This window comes from Aricia agestis, chromosome 1 (assembly GCF_905147365.1).
Source record: "Aricia agestis chromosome 1, ilAriAges1.1, whole genome shotgun sequence".
Lineage (NCBI taxonomy): Eukaryota > Metazoa > Arthropoda > Insecta > Lepidoptera > Lycaenidae > Aricia > Aricia agestis.
The window spans coordinates 4,587,678-4,614,660 of record NC_056406.1 but is presented as its reverse complement, the minus strand read 5'-3'; the positions used below and the strand labels follow the sequence as shown (position 1 = coordinate 4,614,660).

Genomic DNA, 26,983 nt, shown 5'->3' with positions numbered 1-26,983 from the left:
TGGGTCACATTGCACAGGGAAATTGAGTGGGGCATTATGAATCAGGGTCCTGGGATTAAAATAAAAAATGAAGATTTCCTATGATAATAATTTAATATGAAAAAATCTTAGAATTAGTTATTTTTGCAGTGCACTTTTATTATGAGTGTCGAACATTTATATTATTATGATTTAATTAATTCTGAAAATTGAAAATTCTGTGGCATCTATAAAAACATGGTTGTGGGAGGTTTTTAGCTTTTACTTCCATATTATGTAGCCAATTGATTTGATAGATCAAAACAACAAAGTAATGATTGTGCTAAACAAATACGTTTTTTTAATACTACGATTAAAAAGAGCTTTTGATTTTATACATGCATTCATTTTTGTGAAATTAATCAGGGCTCGAAACCGGTTCAACATTAACCCGTATTTTAAGGGTTAAACCGATTTTGACATACAGTTTCGTTCCAGAGCGGAAGCAAATAGGAAACGATACTAACTTATGAAGTCGGCTGCGAGTCGCGACTTGATCGAAGTATCTATTTGCTGTGTGCATATTTTAAAGACCGATTTAGAGAAACAGACCCTTTTTCAAAAAGTTCCATGGGTAAATTCGTCAAACCGGTAAAAAAAAAATACCGTTTTCCAAGCCCTGAAATTAATCTTCATATTGCATTGCAGAAAATTATTTTACTCCTAAATTAATAAATGATATCACTTAAAACTAAAGTATTATTTGATTGATTGGAATGAAAAACATGAATTAATTCAATCCAATGGTTTCTGCCAGATGTTCAGTCCAATGTATTCTGTATAACAATTAAAATAAACTCTCGGTCTGGTGCTATCAATATCTCATGCCTTCTGCTCCTTACTCGCAGAAATGACAGTTCATTTGTTGAGTCCTGCAACCAGTAATAATTAATACATAAATCATACCTGATAATTATTATCAATAGTATCTTTGATACCAGCTGCGCAAAGTCTAGTCAGTAAATATTACATAAAATTATTGAAAAACATGAATTACCATTTCCCTGACAACATTCTTAGCTTTCTCAGTGAGTTGACCAATTAAACCAGCATACAGAACGGAGGTTGCATTATCCAAAGAGCTTTTAATCGGAATACCTGCAACGAAGTTCAATACAATATTACTAATTATTGGTTTACATCGCATTTAACAAGTTAAAGAATCGTGTATAAGTTAAAAAATCGACAAGTAAAAGATATACGTGGGAGAGCCATGCTTCGGCACTAATGGGCCGGCTCGACCCGGAGAAATACCACGTTCTCACAGAAAACCGGCGTGAAACAGCACTTGCGCTGTGTTTCGTCGAGTGAGTGAGTTTACCGGAGGCCCAATCCCCTACCCTATACCCTCTCTTCCCTCCCCTATTCCTTTCCCTTCCTTACTATATTAACCTATTCCCTCTTAAAAGGCCGGCAACGCACTTGCAGCTCTTCTGATGCTGCGAGTGTCCATGGGCGACGGAAGTTGCTTTCCATCAGGTGACCCGTTTGCTCTTTGCCCCCTTATTTCATAAAAAAAAAAAAGAATCGATCAAACCTTCGTGGTTAACGATGACGACACCCATTACACCTTTATGGGATTGAATCCTTTTGATGGTTTCTTCGACCTCAGTAGCCTAGAACAAAAATCAATCCATAAATCACCTGCAGATATTTAGTAGTTAAAACCATAAATTTTCGCGTAATACACACCATTTTGAATTATTTTTACTAAACTTTACAAGCTGAACAATAATTTTGACACAAATATACAAATGAAAGTAAATCGTCAATGGTCACCCGTCACAATGACATTTATCAGTCCTCTTCTTCGTTTGGCAGAAACCCTATTCGTTTGCCATCATCGTAGTTGAAGGGTGTAAAACTGTAAACAAATGTCTGTAAACAACTAACAAGTGGCAATCGACAACGGTCGACAGACTACGATACGTCATAACGTCGCGTCGCAGCTTCTATCGACATACCTCGACAAGGCTTTAAAAGTTGAAATGAACGTGGCGAAAAAAGGAACTATAGTCCGTCAAGAAAGTGAAGAAATTAAAAAGTGACAAAATCGTAGTGTCATCCCTTTTTTCGTAGATTGATTTGAAACGGATTACACTATGATGTTGCCACTTTTTAATTTCTTGACTTTCTTGACAGACTGTAACGCCGTTATATTATACCAAAGCCTGTTTTATAGGAGCAACGCTTGATCAGAGATCGTTATTTTTTCGTAACGTTACTGCTTCAAGGACAAAGACAGACAAGGATAAGGATATGAAAATTTACTCGATAATGGGTTGTTTTCTTTTTAGAATTGTTTAGAATCTGCACCAGATGGCGCGACGGTAGACACTTCTAGATTTTCTATTGGTTTCCCACCGATCTGAAATTATCTGCAGGTTGGCTTCACTGATTACATATTGGTTGTGTTTCTAAAAAATATCAGTGTACTGTCAAGTGTGACAAATCAAAATATTTCACGAAGAGCATAATATGCCTAAGCGATTAGGCCAGTATACTGGTAACAGTTTAGGTACACGCTGACATAATATGATATTAAAAAACTGTTCCAAACTCGAAGCCTATTTATATATATATATATTATGAGATAGCGTGTTTGTTTTTTGTAATCCGAGGCGGTTTCTCTATTTCTATCTCTTTTCCCTTAAACGTCATACGACTTTTTACACCTGTCAGTTGCTCTTGACATCTAGATGTCAAACTTAAAAAGTATAAATGTCGGATGTCGAGAGCAGCGCGCTCATTGGCGGTTTGTTTTTTGATCCGTGCGGTTCTCTAGTATTTTAAAAATTTTAAACGGTGTTACCGTTCGCTTTTTAGATATTTTGTTAAGATTTTTATATTATAAATAATAATTATGGATAAACGCAATAATTCAGAAGAATTATTTTCGGTTTCGGCAAAACGTCCACGTCATAACAGTGAAGTTATAGACAATTTAATTTTACAAGTTAATAACATTCAGAATTATTTAAGTAACTTTTTACCCAGTGAAAATGCCGTGCAGGACAATAGTCCAGATGCAGACATACTGGACGCTAACATCAGCGGTGAGTTATTTGAAAACTTTAATTTGGAAGATGAAAATGTGCATGAAATACCTGGCTCTGCCGAATTAAATCAGCCTCAGTTAACACCTGTATCTGAGCCTTCGTTTTCTATGCCGGTTTCTACTATAGTTAAGGAACCAAATATACAAAGAGCTTCGCTAAGTCATATTGAAAAGCTAAAATCATTGCAACATTTTGAAACCGATAATTGGTCGGAAGTACGATATTCAGACGTACAAAAATTGTATTGTGCAAATCCTGGTTTTGTAGAATTGGATTGTAATGACGAGTTAAAACCGTATGAGTCGTCTTTAAATTTATCGTATACAGAACGTGGTTTCGCAGCCATTTCATTAGCCATCCTCAAACAAAATGAGGCATTGGAACAAGTAATTAAAGATTTTGTTTCGTGGTTAAGTTCAGTGCAAGTTACTGACGCGAAGTCAGTAGAATCTAAAATTTGCGAACTTTTTACGCAAGGGGAGTTTAGTAAAATCTCAAACGATCTTTTGCAAATGGCATGTGGCCATCGAGCCGATATTATACAGCAGCGCAGAGACGCTTTATTGAAATCGGTTAAAAATAAATTTGTTAAATCTACCCTCCGAAAAATACCCCCAACTTGTGAAAGTTTATTTAATAAAACCGATTTTTCGGCTGTTATTGATAAAAATGGAGGTAGTTGTAAAGTTTTTTGGCCTCAAAAATCTGATAAAATCCAAGCTAGAAAATCTTTTTCCGAAAATTTTTACAACACTGTACCTGCGCAAGGTCAGAACCTACTCCCACTGCCGCACAGTGGAATAAATTTTGGATACAATCATAATTATATACCGTCACAAAATATTGCACCCTTTAATTCTATTATGCAACCTGCGCAAGGTGTGCCAAACCAACCGATTTTTAATAATTTTCCACGTCTTCCTTCGCAAGGAAGGAATTTTCGTCCCAGAGGTCCTCGTCCCTCAGGGAGCGGGCTACAAGCTAATAAAACATATCATACCGCCTCTCGTCGAGACGGAAACTTTAAAAAGAAATACTGACTAATTCATAGCCCGTCAACTACAACTATTCCCAAACAGATGGGTAAAGTTAGGAGCGGATCCATACAGTTTATTAATCATGGGCTACAGAATTCGGTTCAAAATAAAACCTCTCCTTCATTTTACCAACATATAAAATTTTTTAGACCCATCCGCTCCAAATTATTTCTTTCAAAAACATGGGGACCATAATTTACCAAGGCAACCTGTTTCAAATAATAATATACCTGCCATAAAGTCTGGCGACAGATTCCAAGGTATTCGCGTCTTTAACAAATTGGCTAGCTCAGATATTACGAGAGCAGGGAATACACCTAATCGTGTACTTGAAAAATTTTTTTAATTGTTCGCCAGTTATACGTAAAGATGTTGCGCAAACATATAAATCTAACTTCGACTTTGTTAATTTACCTAGGTTAGACAGTAACCTGGTTAAAATCTGCCCTAGATCCTCAGCAAACCTTACTGGTTTTGGGCAGAATGTGGGACCCGATCCGCAATCTAGAATGGTTACCAACAGACAAAACTCTGCGCATAAAATAGATATGTTTAGAAATATGTCAATTAAAGATGGCCAATTTAAAAACAATACAATTTTCAAGTCATCTCAATTTCGTGAGTCCTTGTGTCACGAGACTCACGAGAGGTCGCCTAGACTATTGAAATCTTTTAGACTTTTGTCAAAAGATACGGGACATGCCTCCAAAGAAATTATTCCCTGTGCCGATGCCGGCGTTTCTGGAAATTCAATAGTGGGTTCGAAACCTACATGTTTAATCTCCGATTCATCTCAATCCGGTGTCTCATTACTTAGCCACCAGTACATTGGGTTCGGATTGGGGAACTCAAATAGACAACCTGCGCATGACAGTAACTTGGTGGACTCACGAGCAATCCTTGCATTCAAACCACAAAGAGATGATGGCGAATCTCAAAATTTTTCAAAATTTAATTTCACATCGAGTAAAAACCTCTATGTCAGTGCAGTCGGACAACATAACAACTTTTGCGTTTCTAAAAAACGAAGACTTTCAATTCCAATCTCTGTTAAGTCTGTCACGTCAAATATTTGCTATCCTGGATCGACACAATGTCAATCTATCATTTCACCATCTGTCCAGCCGGTACAATATGGAAGCAGATCGGTTGTCGAGACAAAAATTGACCCCATAAATATGGCATCCTCTGCCTCCGATCACCGAGATAATTTTCAGAAAAACGGTACTGCCGGTGATAGACCTATTTGCCCCTCAGTCAGCCCATGTAGTCCCCTTGTATCCAAACCTAGATTTAATGGGCTATCAGGCGGAAATTCACGACCCAAGTCGTCTTTGGAACTATCCCCTGGACTGGCTATTCTCACCCCCTTTTCTCATGCCTCGGGTACTTTCGCATTTGAACAACGCACAGATAAGCTATCTAATTATAGCACCAAGATGGGTGAAGGCCAGCCACCTTCTAGCCAGCCGAGCTCTAGAAGCTCCGTTCACGATCCTAAATCTAGACAAAGTCCTTGTCGATATAACGATCAATCAACTGTCTCCACGAGTACAGAACAGGGTAATGGAAGTTTGGAAATGTGGGGGTGGACCCAGGCACTAAAAGACTGGACACCCGATCAAATAAACCTTTTAAAGTCTAGTTGGCGTGAGTCTACTAGGAGGTCTTATGAGTGTGCATGGCGAAGGTGGTGTATTTGGGCCCATCAGAATAATATACCTATAGGCACTCCTACAGGGTCAGATCTTGCTAGGTATTTATCAGACCTTTTTCAAGTACATAAGCTTTCTAGAAATACTATTATGCTTCATAAATCTGTGGTCTCAACTTTATGTGACCCTAACGAATGTAGACAACTTAGTTCCCATCCACTTGTACAGCACATTTTAAAGTCAATTTCTAATAAATGCCCGAAAAATGAGAAACCTCCTATATGGGACATTGATTTTCTATCTACCTGGCTTTGTAATACTTTTAGTACAGATTTAAATTTATATGAGTGTTCTAGGCGTACAGCGTGTATTTTATTACTGTGTTCTGGAAGACGTATACATGATCTCACTTTATTGTCAATCGATCCTGATAACTGTTTAATATCAAACGATAGTGTCATTTTCTGGCCTAAATACGGTTCAAAGACCGATAATGCTGATTATAGGCAATCTGGATGGAAGCTGGTTCAGAATAATGAATCTCGGGCTCTAGATCCCACCTTTTGGATAAAATATCTAATTAGACTATCTAGAGCAAGGCGAGATAAATGTAAATTAAATAACTTATTTCTGACAGTTTGTGGTCCACCCAAAGTGGCGTCAAAAACAACTATTTCAAACTGGCTAAAATCACTACTATCCGAAGCAGGCATAAAAGCCACACCAGGTAGTTTTCGCCCAGCTGTTGCATCTAAAAATTGGGTGCAAAATTTTCCTATTGACGAGATTTTACAAAGAGGAAACTGGCGTTCGCAAAATGTATTTTTAAAATATTATAAAAGAATAATAAAACCTAATCAAGAGGTTAAGTCAATAACAAAATTATTTACACCTATTTAGATTTTGTTTTTGAGTTTTATTTTAATAGTTGAATTTTACTTTTGTCTTTACAAATTATTGTTTAGTTAATTTTCTCAAATTATATATAATGGACTGACATGATTTAATTATTATATCCTTTATTTTTGTATCATTGAACTGTAAATAAACTAATTTTACTTGTACTGTCTTTTCCAATTTTATTTAAATTAATGTTTAAAACTTTTCACACCAGGCGATATCAAACACATCTCATAATATATATATATATAAATAGGCTTCGAGTTTGGAACAGTTTTTTAATAGCAGCGTTTTACCTACCAATAAAACGCTTATTAAAACACTTTCCAAACTCGAAGCCTATAGTTTGTATATCTGCCTGGTATATAATATAATATATATATTATGTAAAACCAATGAGCGCGCTGCTCTCGACATCCGACATTTATACTTTTTAAGTTTGACATCTAGATGTCAAGAGCAACTGACAGGTGTAAAAAGTCGTATGACGTTTAAGGGAAAAGAGATAGAAATAGAGAAACCGCCTCGGATTACAAAAAACAAACACGCTATCTCATAATATATATATATATAAATAGGCTTCGAGTTTGGAAAGTGTTTTAATAAGCGTTTTATTGGTAGGTAAAACGCTGCTACTAACTTTTCAGTTTGACAAGTCTTGTCAAACTGAAAACTGACAACTGAAGGAGTTTTGGCGGGCACGTTACTTTAACACTTCTACTTTTTATTGTTGGTGTGGTTTTTATTATTTTTTCCCAAATTGTGTTATCTGGGTTTTCGATGTTCATTATTGGTATACATCATAGACATAATATATTCCTAAAGACCAGCAAAGAGTGCGAGAGAGAAGAAAATCCTTTATGGAATTATAACAAGATGAAAAGAGAGAGGCAGTCTAATGAAAATTGTAACAACTTTTATTTGACAGGTCGTCAAAAGTCGTCAATCGTTTTTATGCCCTTTCGGTATTTGCAATTTATTATTTAAATCGTATGTTATTTTTAACAAATACTATTATATATAACAATAATAACTTGTGCTGTGAGTGATTGCAGTGTAAATCATAGGAATAATCCTGAAAAATATACATTTCACACGTAATTAATCTTCATGTCCTAATTGCTATGATGTGTTTATTTTTGATATATTATGGTCTTTAGTTCTCTATTTCAAATAAAATATTGTGAATCCTCCCTTTTACTTTCATATTTTGCGTAACTAAAGGTACTATTGTTCCTATATTACACAAATTTTGAAGAAAAATTTTTCATCAAAATTTCTTACATATACGCTAGTGCTTGAATCAAATTTATCGATATGCTTATCGATATTTTACAATAACATAAATCTAAAATAAAAATCATTTACCTTTATATTTATCACCTTAAACCCGGCCGCACATTATCCGAAATTTCTGATCAGAAAAATTCGGACGCCCGGCGGAACGCACTCTGTTCATACATTTTGTTGTAGACCCATCATACTAAAAGAATTTCTGACGTGTCAAAATGTATGAGCGGGGCGGGGCGTCCGAATTTTAGTGATCACAAATTCGGATAGTGTGCGGCCGGACTAAAAGGACATATTATCTTATTTTAACTAATAGTATATTATAATATAGCTCATATAATATAACTACTATAATATAGAGTGACTCTAAAACTAGAGGAAGGTTTATATTTATATATCATAATCATTTGTTTTACAGATTCCCTCAAGATCCTCTAATAAGAGGAAAATGGCTGAAATTAATTGGGCGTGTTGGTTGGAATCCCAAGAAAAATTCAACAATATAGCAAACATTTCATTGAAAATTTTTAAAGAAAAATTAGAATAAATACTATTTTGGTTAAAGGAGCTATCCAAACTTTATTTGTGCCAGTAAGTTTGACATACTGTTGCACTTGTTACTGAAGCAATTATTAAAAATAAGCAATTATAAGCAATTAATGCTTTTTAGTTCATTTAAGATTATACTTATATGAACTAAAAAGTATTAAATAATCTTTATTCTGTACTCAATCTTCATAATTTTGAAGTCGGTACCAGTCCTAAGTATATAAGTTGCTGTTATACCTATTCTGTCAGAGAACTGGCGATTAGGTTAGCTGGTACCGATTGCAAAATAATGAAGATTGAGAACAGAATTATACTGAGTACAGAATAAGAATTATTTAATACTTTTTAGTTCATTTAAGTATAATATTACTATTGTCATTGCCTTGGAAGTCGGTTTTAATTTTTTGTTTAAAAATAATAATTTTACTCATTTAAGCTGTCCTTAACGTTTTCTATACTTACAGTTGGTGTAAATACTTTATTTCTGAACAAATCTAAAATAAAATATATTTTCAAAATACATGGTGCCTACCACCGGTTCGGTAACTAAGCCGACGAGAAGAACCGGCGTAAGAAACTCGCACGCCCACTTTTTACCAAAAAAAGTGAGAAAAAAAATTATCTTTTAAAACAAAATTTACAATGCTGTAACTAAAAATTATACAATGTAAACATAGATAGATACATAATAATAAGTCATGTAGAAGTAGCCTTGCAAGCAGTCATTCAGCATTCTACTCCCAAGATGTGCCATCAATTATGAAATCATTTTGGCTTTGGCACAAAACGTTATTTGACTACTTTTTTAAATTTATTAATCGAAAGATTTTGAACGTTTTCTGGGACCATATGTTCCCATTTGAATATCAAGGAGTCACTTCGATTTCTCATTGTTTCCATCACCAGACCACCACTTTTGTGAACATGATACCTACTCGGAACAATACAATGTACAGCAAAAGAAAAAAATTGAAAATCGGTTCATAAACGGCGGAGTAATCGTTGAACATACATAAAAATATATCCACAGGCGAACGTCTAGACTCCTCCTGTTTGGAAGTCGGTTCAAAATAATTGTAATAAAATATTATGATATTTTATAATATGTATTTAATTTAAGAATAAAATATAATATACTATGTGTGTTGTTTACTTTCAACGTTTACTTTCAATATAAGGACTGATTTACCAGATAGATTTTACCTGAGTAATAAATAAGTAACTTTATAATGTGTTAAGTGTAAATTATTTACCCCTATAAGAACCTCATGTCATAACATATCCGACGATTGAAAAATCATTCCAAAAGAAAATGTGTATCTACTTTTCAATCGTCACCTTTTTTTGCCAATTAAAATTTATGATACCTAATTTGAAATACAAATCTATCAAAGTTGCATATTATTTATTTCTTATAGAAACTCAGGTAAAATAACTCGAACGGACTAAACTATCGATAGCAAAATACTATACTATCGATAGTAAAATATACATCACTAGCACACGCACACATTGACAGATCAAAAATGGTCACGCATTTTCGAGTTGTCAGGTGGTCTTTACGACAGTATATATTATGTCTATGGTATACATACAGTTGTATACATACTTTAATAATAATTATAATTTATGGTAAAACTAAAATAAACTGTAAACACTTCGTGCGCGAGGACAACTAGTATTTGTCCGATTTTTTGGTAATTTTTGCCCGATATTAATAATGGCAACTTAAATAATAATTAATAAACTTAAAATAAATTAAATAGTTTTATTAAAATTAAGGAGGCTCCTTTATAAAGAAAAAAACCATATTTGCCTATTGTGTCTCTATGTACTATAATACATAGAGACAAAATAGGCAAAAATGTTTTTTTTTATATATTATGAAGAAAAATTTTGGATATCAATATAATATATAATATAACAGGACGCTCACTTAAAACATGTTAGTTTATCGATGTCCTGGACAAATATCCCATCGAGTGTCCCATCACTATAGACCGCCATGTTTAGTTCTAGGCAATATGGCGCCGGCCACACTTTTGTAGTTATGTCGCCTCCATCTGTTTCCTTATTCATTGGTAAAACGGCACTTACAGTAAAAAAATATATTGACAGCAGACAAATGACAGCTGCAGACGTTCGACATAACGTCACGCGTCAATGTCAAAAAGCGAGGATAGGTACCTAGCTTTTGTGTTTATAATTTTTGTCAATAAATTAGCTTTTTGTTATAGATTGATGGCGATTTCTTATTTTATTAAATAAAACTTGTTGTGCTAATATATTTATCGACCTAAATTGCCTACAATGCATTATAATATATAAAAACAATGAACGATAGTACAGCGGAATGCTCAGAAACGCTAGATCCTCGAGTGCAGGTAAATCAATATTCTGTAAAAATATATTTTTGTTGAAAATTAAATTTTTATGTAACGTAGGTGTTAGATATCACTATACAAGATTTGAAGAAAAGACGAGACGAGGCCAAGTCTGTGAAACAAAACGTGTACAGCATTATAAACTTTATTATGTAAGGATGATCTAATTTATTAATTAATTTAAATGTTAAAAAATGTTTGGCTAACGCTAATCCAGTTATCTTTTGTCTTAATGCGACCTACTAGGCTACAAGTAGGATAGTAGATGAAAAACAAAAAAAAAGGTATTTTATTGGATGATCTCACGTCGCGTCGTCCTTTCGAATGATTGTGGGCTGACTTATATATATATGATAAACCGTGTAGTATTATAATTTATATTATTGTTAGTAATAACACAGTAGCTAGCACTGCAACAAGCAGCTTGCTACTATCACGCGTCAATAGGAATCCTATTGAGCCTATTATAGGATCATTGCCGCAGTTAATATAAATTCCCTGGCCGCGGGTGTTATTCCAAAGATATACCTACCGAAACATCGTAAAGTTGAGCGGCGAACTTTTTTAGTGTCGTGAAGAGTGTTGTAGTTCTTTCTTACAAGCAAACAGGGTGGCAGGGCTGGCTCTGGTTTAAGAGGCCGCGAGTTTTTTTTTTTACATTGTACTTGTTTTGTTACGTTATGATTATTATTATTATTGGCCCACTGTGTCCCACTGCTGGGCAAAGGCCTCCCCTCTTTTATTCCATAATTGGCAATCTTGTGATGTTACTGGCCACTCTTTGTCGAACGCATCCAATTCGTCGCGCCACCTTTTTTTGGGTCGGCCTCTATTACGCCGCGCTGACCAGTCGGTAGCCACTCCGAAATTAACGCGCCCACCTGTCCGGGATATGATTATTATTACTGATAATTAGCTACGGGCCTCAGATGATATAGTTACGCCACTGGCCCTTTAGTAGTAGCTTCGATAAGTTATAACTTAAGTATATCCGATCTTTTCGTAAGTTCTTAGTTCTGATATAAGTTATCAACACAGACACGGAAAATGAACGATACTTTTCGCCCGTCCCGCATCGCGTGTCATCGCGTGTCACCCGGCGAACCCGCTTGTTATTGTATAGGCACAGGCTCCCACGACGTAACGGTACTTTTTATTCAGTTTCACTTGTTCATTGACTCATTATGTTAAACAAAAGTCAAACCATGCTAAATTCTATAAATTAGCGAAAAGGTCCGTGCCCGCGCTTTAGATTACGCGCCGAGACTAACTATTGCAGCTGCAGTGCGAGTTTCTTACGCCTAATGTCGGCTGTACACTCTCGCCGAGACACAGCGAGGCGGCCCGAGTGCGAGAGTGTAAATGGGTGCGCTCGCCTCGTCTCGCCTGTCTCGGACCCTCTCGGTCCGGTGTCGGTATTTTGCGCCCGAGACAAAGGGTCTCGCGAGGAAAGCGAGCGCATTACTGTACACTCTCGCGTTTTTTCACTACTAGTCGCGCCGCTAGACAGTGCAGAACAGAAAAATAACAATAATAAACGTCATTATCAGTCATTATCTGTGAGAAATAAAATTAAATATGATTATAGATCTTTGGATTACATTGATATCTTTCGATGCATAGAGAAAAATAATGGTCCATCTTCTCTGAGTTCATAACTGTAATTGAACTAAGCGAGAATGTACATGATCGCACTCGGGCAAGGGGCTCTCGCACGAGACTCTCGTCCGAGAGCTCTCGGCGAGAGTGTACAGCCGACATAACAGCCGAAGCAGCTACTTGCACCAACAACTTGAACACCGGTTCGGGAACTACCCCGCCGAAAAGAATCGGCGCGCCGAGTAGTTCCCGAACCGGTGGTAGGCCTCATGTAGACACGACGTTCTAAAAGTGTTAACTTTGTTAACCTATTTGGAAATAAACATTTTTGATTTTCATTTTAGTGCAAGTAGCTGCTTCGGCTGTTCTTGATGTTGTAAAATATACGAATGAAATTGGTTCATGGGTAATTATAGCCTGCTTAAAATTCGTACCTGAATTCTGTATGGACGTTCTTAACTACGAAATGGTCAGCTAAAAGTCGAATTGTGTTCCACGGCTATTTTTCGAATTTTTTTGTACCTATAAGGGCCCTCACACTAATAGTTTACGCGCGAAGCGGTTGCGAATGCGTGGTGTTTATTATATATCTAGGAAGCCCCGCGAATCCGCCGCAGTAAAACGTCTATAATCTAAAATTGTAAAGCCCGTCGCGCTGCGCTAGTTGCCCCGCAAACCGCCAATGTGACAAGGCCTTTAAGCCCGCTGTACACATTAGGCCACCGCATCGAGCCAGCGCATATGGGCCAACGTGTAGACTGTAGATGCCTACTATCATCATCATGGCATCTAAACGTGGGCCCAATACTTAAGTTGGGAGCGACATTCCGTACTCTATAGTCTATACTTTGGCTCCGTGCCTTGGCCCAATATGTCAAGCGCGCTTTAGTCCAATAAATAGTAATTTTGTCTTTAAAAACTCTTAACAGATCGAGTTGGAGCGCCTGAACACAGCCACAGATGAGATAAACCGGCTGGAGGTAGAGTTGGACGAGGCTCGGCTCGCCTTCCGCCGGCTGCTCGCCGAGGGCCACATCCGGATCCAGCAGCTCACCAAGAAACTCGGCACCAGCGTGCACAAGGCGCGACCCTATTATGAAGCCAGATTCAGAGCTAATATCGTGAGTCACCACTGTACAAAATTGTCTAATATATAAAATTCTCGTGTCACAGTGTTTGTGCGCGAACTGTTCCAAAACGGCTCAAACTATTTTAATGAAATTTTCTGTGAACATTGGTTAGGCCTGAGAATTGGTTTTTACCTACTTTTTATATTGATACTAGAAATAATTTATATGGCAAAACAACTTTTGCCGGGTCAGCTAGATTATATACTTCTTTAGCACATGGAGAGCGCGAAAGCGCATTTTCGTGGCAAATTGTTGATACATAGTAAGAATCTCTTATTATAAGAGTCTTATGATCCAAATAAAATAGGTACCCCGTGACGTAACAATCTTTAAGAATCAATCAGAGGTCGCGAGCTAGGTATACAATAGCACAGATTATATATTAGTAGTACCAAACAATAGTCGCAACGTCGCTATGCTTGAAAGAGCGAAGCCACACCGGTGGGTTGCGTTGTCGGAACGGAACAACGCAGTGGTTGACACATATGTATTTGCGTTGTGGCGACGCGTTATATAACATAATACAAGACAGTGACAGCACCGCTCGTAATTTACCTTTCCACTTCATCTCCTGTACGTCGTCGTTGTCGTCGTTAGAATAAGTTGCACCTCCTTTATTATAAAGTGTAGCATTACTTATTCTGCAAATAAATTATTTGATTTAGGGCCTGTTTCACCACTTCCTGATTAGTGCCAGATAGGCTGTCCACCACTTAACTTGATAGATAAAGTATGGAGGAAAAACCAAGTTGTGGATAGCCTATCCGGCATTTTAACAGAAAGTGGTGAAACAGGCTCTTAGAAATCATATTAATTAGTGAGTTAGTGACCTAACCCTTAAACTGCATTCCACAGACATCCCAAGAGCTCCATGCGGCGAACCTCGCTTACGACAAAGCGAACAGCGCGCACGCGGCCGCGCGCGAGATGGTGTACCTGGCGGAGCAGGGCCTGGCGCGGCTCGCGGACGGCTCCACCGGCCTCACGCTCGACCCCGCCTGGCAGGAGATGCTCAACCACGCCACGCACCGCGTCAACCAGGTATTGCACTACGGCGACCAGGTATTGCACTGTGGCAACTGGCAACCAAGTATTGCACTGCGGCATCCAGGTATTGCTGGATTGCACCTCGTCAACCAGGTATTGCACTGCGGCAACCAGGTATTGCACTGCGGCAACCAGGTATTACATCGCGTTAACCAGGTATTACACTGTGGGCTGTGGCAACCAGGTATCACCGCGACGATTCGGTATGTGGCCAATGGCCATTAGTCAATACTTACTACATATTTATATAATGAATGTATCTCTATTATTCTATCTTTTCACTTCATCAACATAACAATTAGCGTTTTAAACGTTTATTGCTCCCACTTAATTGCACTTAACAGAATCGTGCGCGTGCGATGATAATCGCCCCAATTGAACCTAATGATGTAACCAATTTGTTGTAGCCAACGACTTGCGAATCGCTTTTCGGTAGATTTATTACCGAAAAGTTATGTTAGTAGCGGGTTGGGAGGCGTTGATTGCTAGTTAAGAACTTACAAAAACAAATAGTATAAATATCAGTACGTAATTGATATGCCCCAATACATGAATAAGTATCTCCTTGAATCAATTGAGCGGTATGCGGTATACTATTATTAGTTTTATTATACTATACACATACCTACATGACGCCTGTAACTCCGTTGAGTCGAAATACATTTAACGCGCGAAAACCGTACATTTTACCGCAACAAAAACCATCCTGTGACCTTTTCCGTCTCCCAAAGTATCTTTATACCAAATTTCATCTAAACTGGTTTAGGCGCTCGTAAAGTAAAACAGATGTGAGGTGAGTGAGGGTGGAGCGTCTGCACTCTCGCCACAAGGTGAATTTCAGTTCCTTTGTGGTGAGAGTGCCGACTCAAGTTTTATCCGTCTTCGAGGTGGAGGAGTTCTGGCCCGCCGGTGTAGTTTACCGGAGGTTCCGGGGGAGGCTCCCGAACGAAGCGTGCATCACGTCGCCGAAAGAGACTTTACCGTTTACGTGATAAAGTGTAGTGTGATTATGTGTGAATCTTATCTTATATCTTTTAACGAGCAATTCTTGTATATATATAATTGTAATCTCGGAATCCGCGACGAACGATTTTCATGAAATTTAGTAGGTATAAAGGGGGTTTCGGGGGCGATAAGTCGATCTAGCTGGGAATCATTTTTATAAAATGTCATTTCATTCGTGTTTTATCGAATACCGAGCAAAGCTCGGTCAAATCAAAATGCTAGTGTGTAAATAATATAATATACTTCATCATCATCATCATATCAGCCTATAGTCGCCTAATATAATATACTTATTAGAATAAAATTGTTCGGCGTGCATCCGTTGTCTGATTGCCATAACACAAGTTTTTACTTAGAATGGGATTAGACGACGTGATGTACGCTACCTAGCTTTTATACTATTGTATAATATTTTATGCATAATAAAGAATTTGAATTTTTATAGACAGACACTGTCGTATTTCTAATACTCGTTAAGATAGACGTTGTTCTACATACTACAGGCGATTCATTTGATAGTAAAAATTGATATGTGATAAAGGCGGAGGCAGACCGCGCGGCGGCGACGGTGACGCAGCGTAACAAGGCGGCGACGCACCGCGCGGCCGCCACGCTCGTGCAGCAACTGCAGAACTCCCTCAAGCGGCATATAGCCAAGTCCAGGTGGGTACATGCGGCTACATCCTTAGAGTAGAAACCTATGATTTTTGGCAAACAAGAACACACGCAGCTAAGGTTGCCACTTTTATTTTTTGCAAATAAAATACATTGGCTACTTTAGGTGAGAAAAAACAGTACACAGTATAAAAATAACGTACAATTTATAAAATTATCTGTATAAATAAAAATTAATTCTCTACTTTGTTAGTTTCTTTAAAACTCGAGAGATATGTGATACGAGGTTCATCGGGTCATATAGTTTGAAATAAAGTATTTTTGCCTACTATATTATTTTCGTAAAGTACAAAGTACAATTGCCTGAAATAATGTACAATCTATACTAATATTATAAATGCGAAAGTATCTCTGTCTGTCTGTCTGTCTGTCTCGCTTTCACGCCAAAACTATTGAACCGATTGTAATGAAATTTTGTACACAGATAGTCTAAAGCCTGAGAAAGGACATAGGCTACTTTTGGTACTGGAAAAAGGGGTTGTAAAGGGGTGTTTATGCGTAAATTTGTTCAAATTAAGATAGTTCCAAAACTCATAACAGATGGCGCCAAGAGTCGCCTAGATCGCGCTATCGCTTGCTCATATGTATTTCTATAAGAGGTGGTACCATGTTGGACTAAGTTTTTCGATTCTTTCGATGGTTATACACGTTATCAAATAACTCACCTACCAACATAGATATCAGAAACAACAGCATACCAATAATAAATACTAAATAGTTTATGGGTAAAGCTAAAGTTGTGTATTGCAATTTGCAGCTAAGTTGTGTAATAATGAAGTTTAATTTAAAAAAATAAAATTTGGTATAAAAAAGTTTAATTTAAAAAATAAATTATGTGCACACTACACGGCTGTTTTGGGTATTTTGATTTAAGGGGTACCAGGGTTTTAAAAAGCTTTTGACACCAATTTTGTTGACACCGCGCGCTATAAACTGAAGTTCACGCGGACGAAGTCGCGGGCAACTTACGGGTGTACTTAAAGTACGGGTGGCAACCCTACGCAGCTAAAACAAGATTAGTGTTCATACTTCGACGTAATTTTTTTACATAAATATTAAAAAATATAAAAAAAATAAACAGACAGAACATATTATAACCACCTCCTTTTTGGAAGTCGTTTAAAAATAAGTCGACGCTAAAACGATAGTTGTACTAGTTGTAGTGCGGCTTAGTAGACTATAGAATTTAATTTTTAACAGTAAAGTTTTTTTCATCACATATTGTTTGTTAGATGCAATCTGCTTTATCACTATAAATAATGAAGAATAATATTATTAACCACTACATAATTATGTATCAAAATAAACGAACACTACTACTTGATCGAGTAAAATATCAATATCAAGGACTCAGCTAACTATACCAGTTACCACATATCATTATACTGGGGAGTCTGCAGGATGTCTGCGATTGTCGATGTGACGCGGATGCGCTTATGTCTAGAACGCCTCGTGCATTCTAGACTAACAGACAGATTTCATCTTAACCTCTCAACCCCAATAAGGACCCGGCGCGATAACAATAATAGCTCCCACACCGGTTTTGGTGACGGTGGCCAGTTTCATTGATACCAGGCCAGCTACGCAGGAGTAATTATTTTATAGTGCCCAAGTGTGTGCGCAGTACACAAGAGCGCTCTCTATTCCTGTACTCTCATAACCCAGTGGGACAGAAGACCGACACGACTGGCGAGAGATCAGGCGCAGGACCGACTTTTTACATGCCCATCCGACGCATGGATCATCTTACTTGTAAGACTATCAGGTGATCAGCCTGCATTGTCTTAACCAAACTCGGAAGTAACATGTTTCCAACGCGGGAATCGAACCCACGACCTCCGAGTCAAGAACCGCGCTCTATACCACTAGACCACGTAGGCGTTGCGATAACGCCGCGATAACAATAGAAATCTATTGTGTCTCGTTTTTCCACGATAAAAATATTTCTACCACACTCATACTAATCTTTATAAATATTTATTTTTAAGTAGCTTACTGCAATAGATTACTATCTATTATGAGTGATTTATTTAACAAACACTTATCTATTAGTTGTCAAAAATATTAACTTCTTATGAAGCCCACTTGTACTAGTCTAAACAGTTAATCATACATTTCATATTATTGTATCATCTTTCTCCTCTTTGTATTTAAAAAAATAACAGTCATGCTAGAGTTTGTGCGTTTTAAGATGATATGGGTGACAGTTTTCATATTCCTTGCTACGGGTTTTTTTTACAAGAAAACAAAAAAAATCAAAATGTAATAAATTATATTCCATCTACAAAAACAAATGTTTCCTATAATTGTAAATGAATAAAAATGAAATGTTGCTAAATGCTAACTTATTAATATAAAATTATAAATATTAACTGTGAAATAGGAGTATAAAATTATTGTTCCGAAAACATTTGAAAAATGTCAGATGCATGAAACGGAACTTATGTCAATAAAGATTGACTCTGTTGAATCGAAATCAAATCGATAAAAAGGGCGGCCATCTTAAATCGCCGGCACCACTGAAATGTCAGTACGAAATCTGTAATTGCGATTGCAATTCCTTTACGAAGTGATTCGATATTTTTAAACTATCGATTAATTTTTGTTAGGTAACTTCTCTACTATTGTCAATTATAATGTGTCACGCATATCATCATAAAACGCACAAACTATAGTGTCACTTTACTGACAAAGACTAGTACAATTTCGGCTTACTGCCGCACTCAGAGATTAATATCAATTACTAAACTGTAATTAAATGAAGATTTTGACATAATCCCCATACATTATCTAACTCTTCATTTAATTACATTTACGTTACTAATATTCGTCTCTGAATGCGGAAGTCAGACTCTAATTTCTAATAGTCTGCTAATGTAGTTCCTCTCTGCTTGTTAGTTGCACAGAGTAGTGTCAGCCGCACGTCGCCGCCCGCAGGCCAATCTCACGTTTGGTACATTTTTTTATTTACTTACGCTTTCTTTTCTTTTGCATGCTTACTTACTCTATGCCGTAACTTTAACTTGTGCACACCAATTTGTTTATATTTCTTCAATTTTTTTCTATTTAATTGTGATGGTCTTACTTTCAATATTAATGTTGTTTTTAATTTTTCTTGAGTAAATATTAAATCTCACAGTCATGTGACATGTATTTTATAATTTCTGCATGTAACTGTAAATATCCTTCAGATGGTATGTTATCATGTTGTTTATGGAGGTTACGGTTGTATTATATATTTAATATTATTAAACTTTATAAACCTACAAGAGACGCCGAGGGACTTTCGAAGCGAGTGTCGGTAGCAACAGCTTTTGAAGCAACAGTGAGACATATTTCATCAGACGAAAGCTGTATTATCGATCGTGTATCGTCACAGCACGTTGCTGTCTCTACAAACGCTCCCTTCCAAAAAAAAGTTGGTCCTTCGAGCCGGATTAGAAACATGCGGCTCGAAGGACCAACTTTACTTACTACTCTAGGCCATACTTTGAGGAGAAGGCGCGTATAAACACGGCGCTGGAGGCCCAGAAGGCGCGGATCCAGACTCTGGAGGGACAGGTCGCCGACGCCAAGCTCAAGTACTCGCAGGCGCTGCGCAACCTCGAGCGAATATCGGACGAGATACACAAGCACCGCTCCCGACGACACTCCGCTAGGAACAATGGTACGACCACTGTAGATATTATTATAATTGGGTTTTTGAATATTTTTTTTTGTGATAAATGGAAAGATCATATATAAGTTTTATAACAAAACTATATTTTTTTTTGCAATAATTAAAAAGTTATTTCAAAATAAAAATTAAATTTTAAATTCAGTACCGAAGATCCGCCGACAGCTCCCGAATAAACCCGAGCGCGTGTGACGTCACAATGTTAGTTTTTGCTTATTGTAGCATACAGAGATATAATAATTAGTACAGTGTTTTGAGTTTTTATCTAGTAAATTCTGTTGGCATTGTTAAATAATCAAAAATGTCAAAACTCAAAAGTTATCGCTCTTGTTTTGTACCATTATGTACAAATACTACAAAAACAACTCCTGAAAAAATGTTTTTAAATGTTCCACAAGACGAAAAACGTCGAAAGAAATGGTTTCAAGCAGTGCACCGAGATTATTCAAAAACAAAATCAAATATTTTTTTGTTGTGAAGATCATTTCGATGTAAGTATTCATAATAATATTACTTAATAATATTATTACATAATATTATAACTTTTCTTAATTTTTCATTGATAGTTAGAGTAACTGAGTAAGCTTTACTCCGAACTCGGTGTTCTGGACACACACGTCCTTTTAAAACACAAATACCATTCTTACGATTAAGTTGAACATAACCTATAGCTTTATCACCGTAACTCTCACGTGATGCTCTACAATTAATGAAATAATTATTAATTATATTTAATAGAGAATAAATACTTATTTTCATTTAGAATAGTATTTTTTAACAGACTTACCTTTATGCCTTGGCACCTCGAACTTCAGCAGAATTAAACCGAACGTCATTTTTAAAAAAATTAGTGATCATAAATATATCAACATCAGGAATATTATCCGATTTTGCTTTTATAAATCCTTTATCACACATAGTTAGTCGAAATAAACTTTTCAAATCGTTTTTCACTAATAAATTTGAGATATTTTTATCAAGTCAAAGATAATAGCCATAAACACTGTACTATCATGAAATTGCTTTAACATTATGACGTCACAAGTATGGCGACCAATCATGGCGCGTTTACAATCACGTGATTTTTATTTGAATTTTATCAATTTTTAATTGTTTATACTTAATTAATTAAAAAAATTTTTTTTTCAAGTTTTTTGCATTAAAAATCAATATAATTAATAATAAAGTTTTAAAATACATAAAAAAAATCAATCCTTTTTTGTTTTTCAAAATCCCAATTACTAGCTGTTGCCCGCGACTTCGTCCGCGTTACCATAGCAGTTCACATCCAAAGTATTATTTATTGTACAAAAATATTCAATATACAGAAATGACTTTCCTACGATTTTATTATATATAGATGTTCCGCGCGGCTTCGCTTGCGTAATTTAGGAATTTCACGCAACCGTACATTTTGCAGCAAAAAATAGCCTATATGTCCCTTCACGTGGTCTATTCTTCATGTTTACCAAATAACATAAAAATTGCTTCAGTAGTTCATAATATAATAAGCAATTCCATATAATTTCTCTCTCGTTTTTTCCACATTTTCATCTATTTCTTCGCTCCTATAAGTCTTAGCGTCATAAAATATAGCCTATAGCCTACCTCGATGAATGGGCTATCTAACATTGAAAGAATTTTTCAAATCGGAAGAGCAGTTTCTGAGATTAGCGCGTTCAAATAGGCCCTTTCATATAATTTACCCCGTTTTTTCCACATTTTCCTCTATTTCTTCGCTCTTAATAGTCTTAGCGTGATAAAATATGGCTTATTACCTTCTTCGATCAATGAGATATCTAACACTGAAAGAATTTTTCAAATCGGACCAGTAGTTCCTGAGATTAGCGCGTCCAAATAAGCCCTTTCAGATAATTTTCCCCCGTTTTTTCCACATTTTCCTCTATTTCTTCGCTCCTATTATACTTAGCGTGATAAAATATAGCCTATAGCCTTCCTCGATAAATGGGCTATCCAACAGTAAAAGATTTTTTCAAAGCGGACCAGTAGTTCCTGAGATTAGCGCGTTCAAACAAACAAACAAACTCTTCCCAATTATAATATTATATTATAGTATAGATAAGAGTCTACTTATAAGGATCTTTTAGCATGTCCAAAATCACAACACAGGAGTAAATATCTATTGAATATAATTTTGCATTTTTTTTATGAAATAAGGGGGCAAACGAGCAAACGGGTCACCTGATGGAAAGCAACTTCCGTCGCCCATGGACACTCGCAGCATCAGAAGAGCTGCGGGTGCGTTGCCGGCCTTTTAAGAGGGAATAGGGTAATAGGGGAGGGTAGGGATGGGAAGGGATGGGAAGGGAAGGGAAGGGAATAGGAGAGGGTAGGGAAGGGAATAGGGTAGGGGATTGGGCCTCCGGTAAACTCACTCACTCGGCGAGACACAGCGCAAGCGCTGTTTCACGCCGGTTTTCTGAGAGAACGTGGTATTTCTCCGGTCGAGCCGGCCCATTCGTGCAGAAGCATGGCTCTCCCACGTCAAAAATGAGCGTCTGCATGTGGCGTTGAGTATAATTTCTTGTGAAATGAAATTAACACTGGCGACATCTTGACTGAAATCTGCTTCACATCTGTCGTGGATAACAATGTCGTCGACACGCCAAAACATCTTTGAATCTAGGTAGGTCTGAGAAATCGGTTTTACCAAGCTATAGAAATGGAAGGAACCGGAAAAATCAATTTCTATAACAAGTAGAGATATAATAACATAATACATCTTCTTCGAATTTAACATTCAACTCACTTTGTTAGTTTCTTGTTCCTAAACTTTAACCCTTTGACTAGCGTAAAAGGCGGTACCTACGTCTAAAATATATGTGCTGAACAATATAATATATGCTGTACTAATTTTTTTGTATGATTATCAGACATAGACCGGTCGACAATAACGGACACGGCGAGCGAGTCCAACGCCAGCTCCACGCTGGAGGAGCTGTGCTCGCACACCGACGACAACGTACGGGAGTGGCTGCGCCGCGCCGACCGTCCCGACCCCGACACCTGGACCGAGATCGACCTGGACTACTCCAGCCCCGAGGAGGTGAGTGGAACAGCTGGAACACCGACGACAACGTGCGGGAGTGGCTGTGCCGCGCCGACCGCCCCGACCCCGACACCTGGACCGAGATCGACCTGGACTATAACTCCAGCCCCGAGGAGGTGAGTGGAACAGCTGGAACACCGACGACAACGTGCGGGAGTGGCTGCGCCGCGCCGACCGCCCCGACCCCGACACCTGGACCGAGATCGACCTGGACTATAACTCCAGCCCCGAGGAGGTGAGTGGAACAGCTGGAACACCGACGACAACTTGCGGGAGTGGCTGCGCCGCGCCGACCGCCCAGACCCCGACACCTGGACCGAGATCGACTCCAGCCCCGAGGAGGTAAACTTTTGACTTGAATACGACGTGTTCATTGGTCCACAGTTATAGCGTGACGAACGTTAATTGGCTGTCGCTTGGCACATAAATAAAATATCTTTTTATTCAAAATAGGTATCATGAATACACTTTTTGAACGTCGTCGTAGAAAGAACGTAGAAACTAAGATGCATACCACCGGTTCGGGAACTAACCCGGCGAGAAGAACCGGCACAGTTCTCGAATCAGAGTCATATCACTTTAATTGTAAATCAGGCCCCTGGGATAGCGTCTAGACTCTAGACACTTAGGACGTCATTAAAATGGCCGGACAAAGCTCAGAAAATCCTTAAAAGCTTTAAAAAATAAAGTAGTTCTTGCCAAGAACTACAACTTCTTGGTCAGTAAAAAAATTCTGGAGTTAAGAAAATTTTGTAGTTTTATCATGAGATAACAAAATTTATGTAAAGCGTCGTTATGTCAAACTATTACTTTTCAACCCGAACATTACAGATAAGCTTCGAGAAATGCTCGTTACGGCCGCGGTCGTCGCCGGAGCAGGACTCTCCTCCCAGCCCGATGGAGTCGCGCGTGTCGGCCGCCTCGCCGCGCCGCATCATCCGGCCGGCGGGCACGGGGGGCGGGGCCGGCGACAGGGGGGCGGCGCTGCGGGCGGAGCTCGAGCGCGGCCGCCGACAGAGTCTAGATGCGCTGCTGCACGACACCGGCGAGAAGGTCAAGGAGATGTTTCAGGGTATGTAAAGTTTAAACTGGACTGTTCGGAGTTGATAATAAACTGCGGTGTAATTCGATGAAGTCGTCCGCTGCAGACGTTGCTCCAGAGAATAATAAACTGATGAATGTATAAATGTTGCCTCTAACGCATTGTCATAATATACACGCGCGGGACTGATGTAATGTACTTACTAATTTCGAAATTAAACTGAGAGAACTAAACTACGAAAACGAGTGAAAGACTGTTTGGTTTTTGGCACATAAAAACAATTAGTATTGTTGTTGTTACCATGTTTAGTACAGTATTTTGTAACATGTTGCAGGTCTGTCGCTGTTCGGCGAGCGGCGCGGCTCGGGCACGGGGTCTGCGCCGCGCACGCCGCGCGCGCGCCGCTCGCCCTCACGCGCGGCCTCCTCCGCCAGCGACGAGCGCGCCTCCGACACCGACAGCCGCGCCAGGTCCGTCGTTTGACAGTTTAAATGATCGCAGTTACCTTAGGATTTTTCAGTTCTGCCGAGACCGAACTACCGAAACTCCATAGTTACTGCAGGTAATTCTTTCCTCTATAGGGGTCATATATACAGGAAAAGTTTCAGCTGTTACGAGTATAAAATTACCAAAAACTGGCTGTCAGGTTTTTATATTATGAAATCTTATGAAAATGAACGGATGCTATTGGATAAAACCTAATACCTATTCAACGGAATTACTCAGCTTTGAAGTTTAAACTTGGTTCAACATAATATAGGCTAAACTTTTTTAAACCAAAAAGGTACGGCTTGCTCTCGTGCTATATTTATATAGGCAAAGCCAAGGGCATAAGCGGTACTAAAAGATTTATTAGTTTTATAACATTTTTCTTGAGCTGATCGCACATTTGTCAGCACCGTACGCGCCGCATTTTAGAATTCGTTGTATGAAATGACGTCACGAAATGCGGTGCGTACGGTGCGGACGAATGTGCGATCACCTTTAATCAATTAAACAATCTTACCAACCGTTTTTAACGTTTCCAGCGTGGAGATGTTGACGGACGAGCAGATCGCGTCGCTGATGTTGGACGCACAGCTGGAGGCGGTGTGCGAGCGGCTGGCGGGCGTCCCCCGCCGCTCCCCGCACTCGCCCCAGCAGCCCGACGCGCGATACTGAGCCCTAGCGCCCGGTGATACGGTGTGTATTGACTCTGACGATAGATGCGGCGTGCGAGCTGCCCGCACTTCACCAGCCCGACGTGCGATATTGTGACGGCGATTGCGGGCATGCCGCGCATGCGCGGCTGTTTGTTGTATGTCTTGACTCTGACGGACTAATAGTAATAATTCAAGCGCTTGCATTCTAGATTAAAATAAGACAGGGCTTCCCAATGTGTCAGACAAAGATAGCATTTATGGATAGGATATCCGCTGTGTTATTTTTATTACTAAAGCTATTGTGTTGCTTTTTTTTTCTCGTGCAGGTTAAAGGTATGTTGACTGGATCTCAGCTAGCATCGTTGGTGACAAGCCGAGCTCGGTGCTACAAGGAAAAGAGTACAAAATACGCTTCGCAGGTTAAAGATAAGTTGGAGATGACATCCTACATGATTAGACCCGGAACTAGAATAATATCGCACAAATACGCTGTCCTTAAGTCAATTATAAATGTTGATTGGCTTGTTGTTTAAGCTATACTCACGCTTACTCGTTATTAGGATGTTGACGTGTACAATAAGTTAGAAAATGCAATAAAATGAGTGGAGGTTATGTGGAAGCGCCATCTAGTGAACTAACTCGTCACTGAAGCGGGCTGATTCATAAATCCTGGTCGACCAGGATTTGTGAATCAGTCCGCTATATGACTCATATCGGTTGATTTGGAACTAACTGCGTCATCATTGATCAACGACTATCAAGACGAGCTCTCATTGGCCGTCGCGCGGTGAAGTTGGCAAATTAGAGTGGAATCACGAATTGTGAATAAGGCTCTAGATGGCTATTAATCTTGCCTTTATGATTAACGCGGGTAGAGTAAGGCAAAAAGGCGACCTAATCATAGTTCTTAAGTGATGTGTTTAAAAAAATATATAAACAATAATACTATCGTATTACATTTCTAGCGGAAACATTTCAAGGATTCCTAATATCCATTAGGTAGAGTAAGAGTGTTGCAATATCAGTTATAGCAATAACTACTTGTGCTTAGGAAATAAACTCATTTATAAGATTTATTCTGTTGAAGGTATTTTAGTTCACATTGCTCGATTCGAAGAAATTCGAATAGTGAGACACTGTGGTACTCGCACAGCAAAATAATTCTGTCTCGTTCTAACGCGTTACTTTAAAAGTTAACATCGTTCTCATCATCACAATAGAGACAAGAGCCATGTAAAAATGCCTGCACACCATTCTGTACTGATTGTAGACCGAACTTCACAGTTCACATCAATCCGCCTAGTTGAGTACTTTAATCTTTAATCACAAAAGTCACTATAAGTTATTGTTGCTTCCACAAAACGACATACTACACACTTCAGTATATTATAGTATAGTGCTATACTACGAAATTATATTTTAACATGACTAGTAAATTTATTTTATTATATAATACACAAATACTAGCAAGTTATATAGTATTAATAAGTTCCTAGTATAATGCATAGTGAATTGTTCACAAACATGGAATATTAATAAAAACTGGTATTAAAATTGAAACAATTAATATTATAATAATATAGTAATTAGTAACTGTATAGTGTATGATTGCATTTTTGTTAATTGTTTTTTACTATTTATTTACTCATTTAAAAGACTTATTTACAATCTAATATCCATGCCATTTTGTTTTATAATTTAAATT

The 26,983-nt window shown here is 38.0% G+C and overlaps 2 protein-coding genes across 3 annotated transcripts; one reads left to right on the top strand and one right to left on the bottom strand.

The window, feature by feature from the left end:
* Positions 1 to 699: 699 nt before the first annotated feature.
* LOC121726387 (dynein light chain roadblock-type 2-like) lies at positions 700 to 13,704 on the bottom strand. Of its 2 annotated transcripts, none has more exons than XM_042113744.1 (4): positions 13,700 to 13,704; positions 1,556 to 1,634; positions 1,016 to 1,116; positions 700 to 890 (listed from the first exon to the last, which is right to left on the bottom strand). In XM_042113744.1, the coding sequence occupies exons 2-4, from the start codon at positions 1,581 to 1,583 to the stop codon at positions 780 to 782; spliced, it is 240 nt and encodes a 79-aa protein (XP_041969678.1). In that variant the 5' UTR covers positions 1,584 to 1,634; positions 13,700 to 13,704; the 3' UTR covers positions 700 to 779. The 2 variants fall into 2 exon arrangements, with proteins under 2 accessions (XP_041969678.1, XP_041969669.1); XM_042113735.1 differs by lacking the exon at positions 13,700 to 13,704 and adding an exon at positions 1,711 to 1,790.
* On the top strand, positions 10,721 to 26,758 carry LOC121726377 (SH3 domain-binding protein 5-like). The gene is made up of 10 exons (XM_042113726.1): positions 10,721 to 10,892; positions 13,421 to 13,612; positions 14,477 to 14,662; positions 16,215 to 16,336; positions 19,831 to 20,015; positions 22,919 to 23,091; positions 23,926 to 24,166; positions 24,471 to 24,606; positions 25,165 to 25,318; positions 25,605 to 26,758. The coding sequence occupies exons 1-9, from the start codon at positions 10,842 to 10,844 to the stop codon at positions 25,295 to 25,297; spliced, it is 1,419 nt and encodes a 472-aa protein (XP_041969660.1). The 5' UTR covers positions 10,721 to 10,841; the 3' UTR covers positions 25,298 to 25,318; positions 25,605 to 26,758.
* Positions 26,759 to 26,983: the final 225 nt, after the last annotated feature.

What these genes read in the sequence shown, in the direction of transcription:
- LOC121726387 (XM_042113735.1), bottom strand. An exon ending in CGTCATCGTTAACCACGAAG is followed by an intron (nt 1,117 to 1,555) that starts GTTTGATCGATT and finishes ACTTCGTTGCAG; the next exon opens with GTATTCCGATTAAAAGCTCT. An exon ending in AGAATGTTGTCAGGGAAATG is followed by an intron (nt 891 to 1,015) that starts GTAATTCATGTT and finishes TACTGGTTGCAG; the next exon opens with GACTCAACAAATGAACTGTC.
- LOC121726377 (XM_042113726.1), top strand. Translation starts at nt 10,842, where the DNA reads ATGAACGATAGTACAGCGGAATGCTCAGAAACGCTAGATCCTCGAGTG. An exon ending in CGGCATATAGCCAAGTCCAG is followed by an intron (nt 16,337 to 19,830) that starts GTGGGTACATGC and finishes TTACTACTCTAG; the next exon opens with GCCATACTTTGAGGAGAAGG. An exon ending in GACACCGACAGCCGCGCCAG is followed by an intron (nt 24,607 to 25,164) that starts GTCCGTCGTTTG and finishes TAACGTTTCCAG; the next exon opens with CGTGGAGATGTTGACGGACG.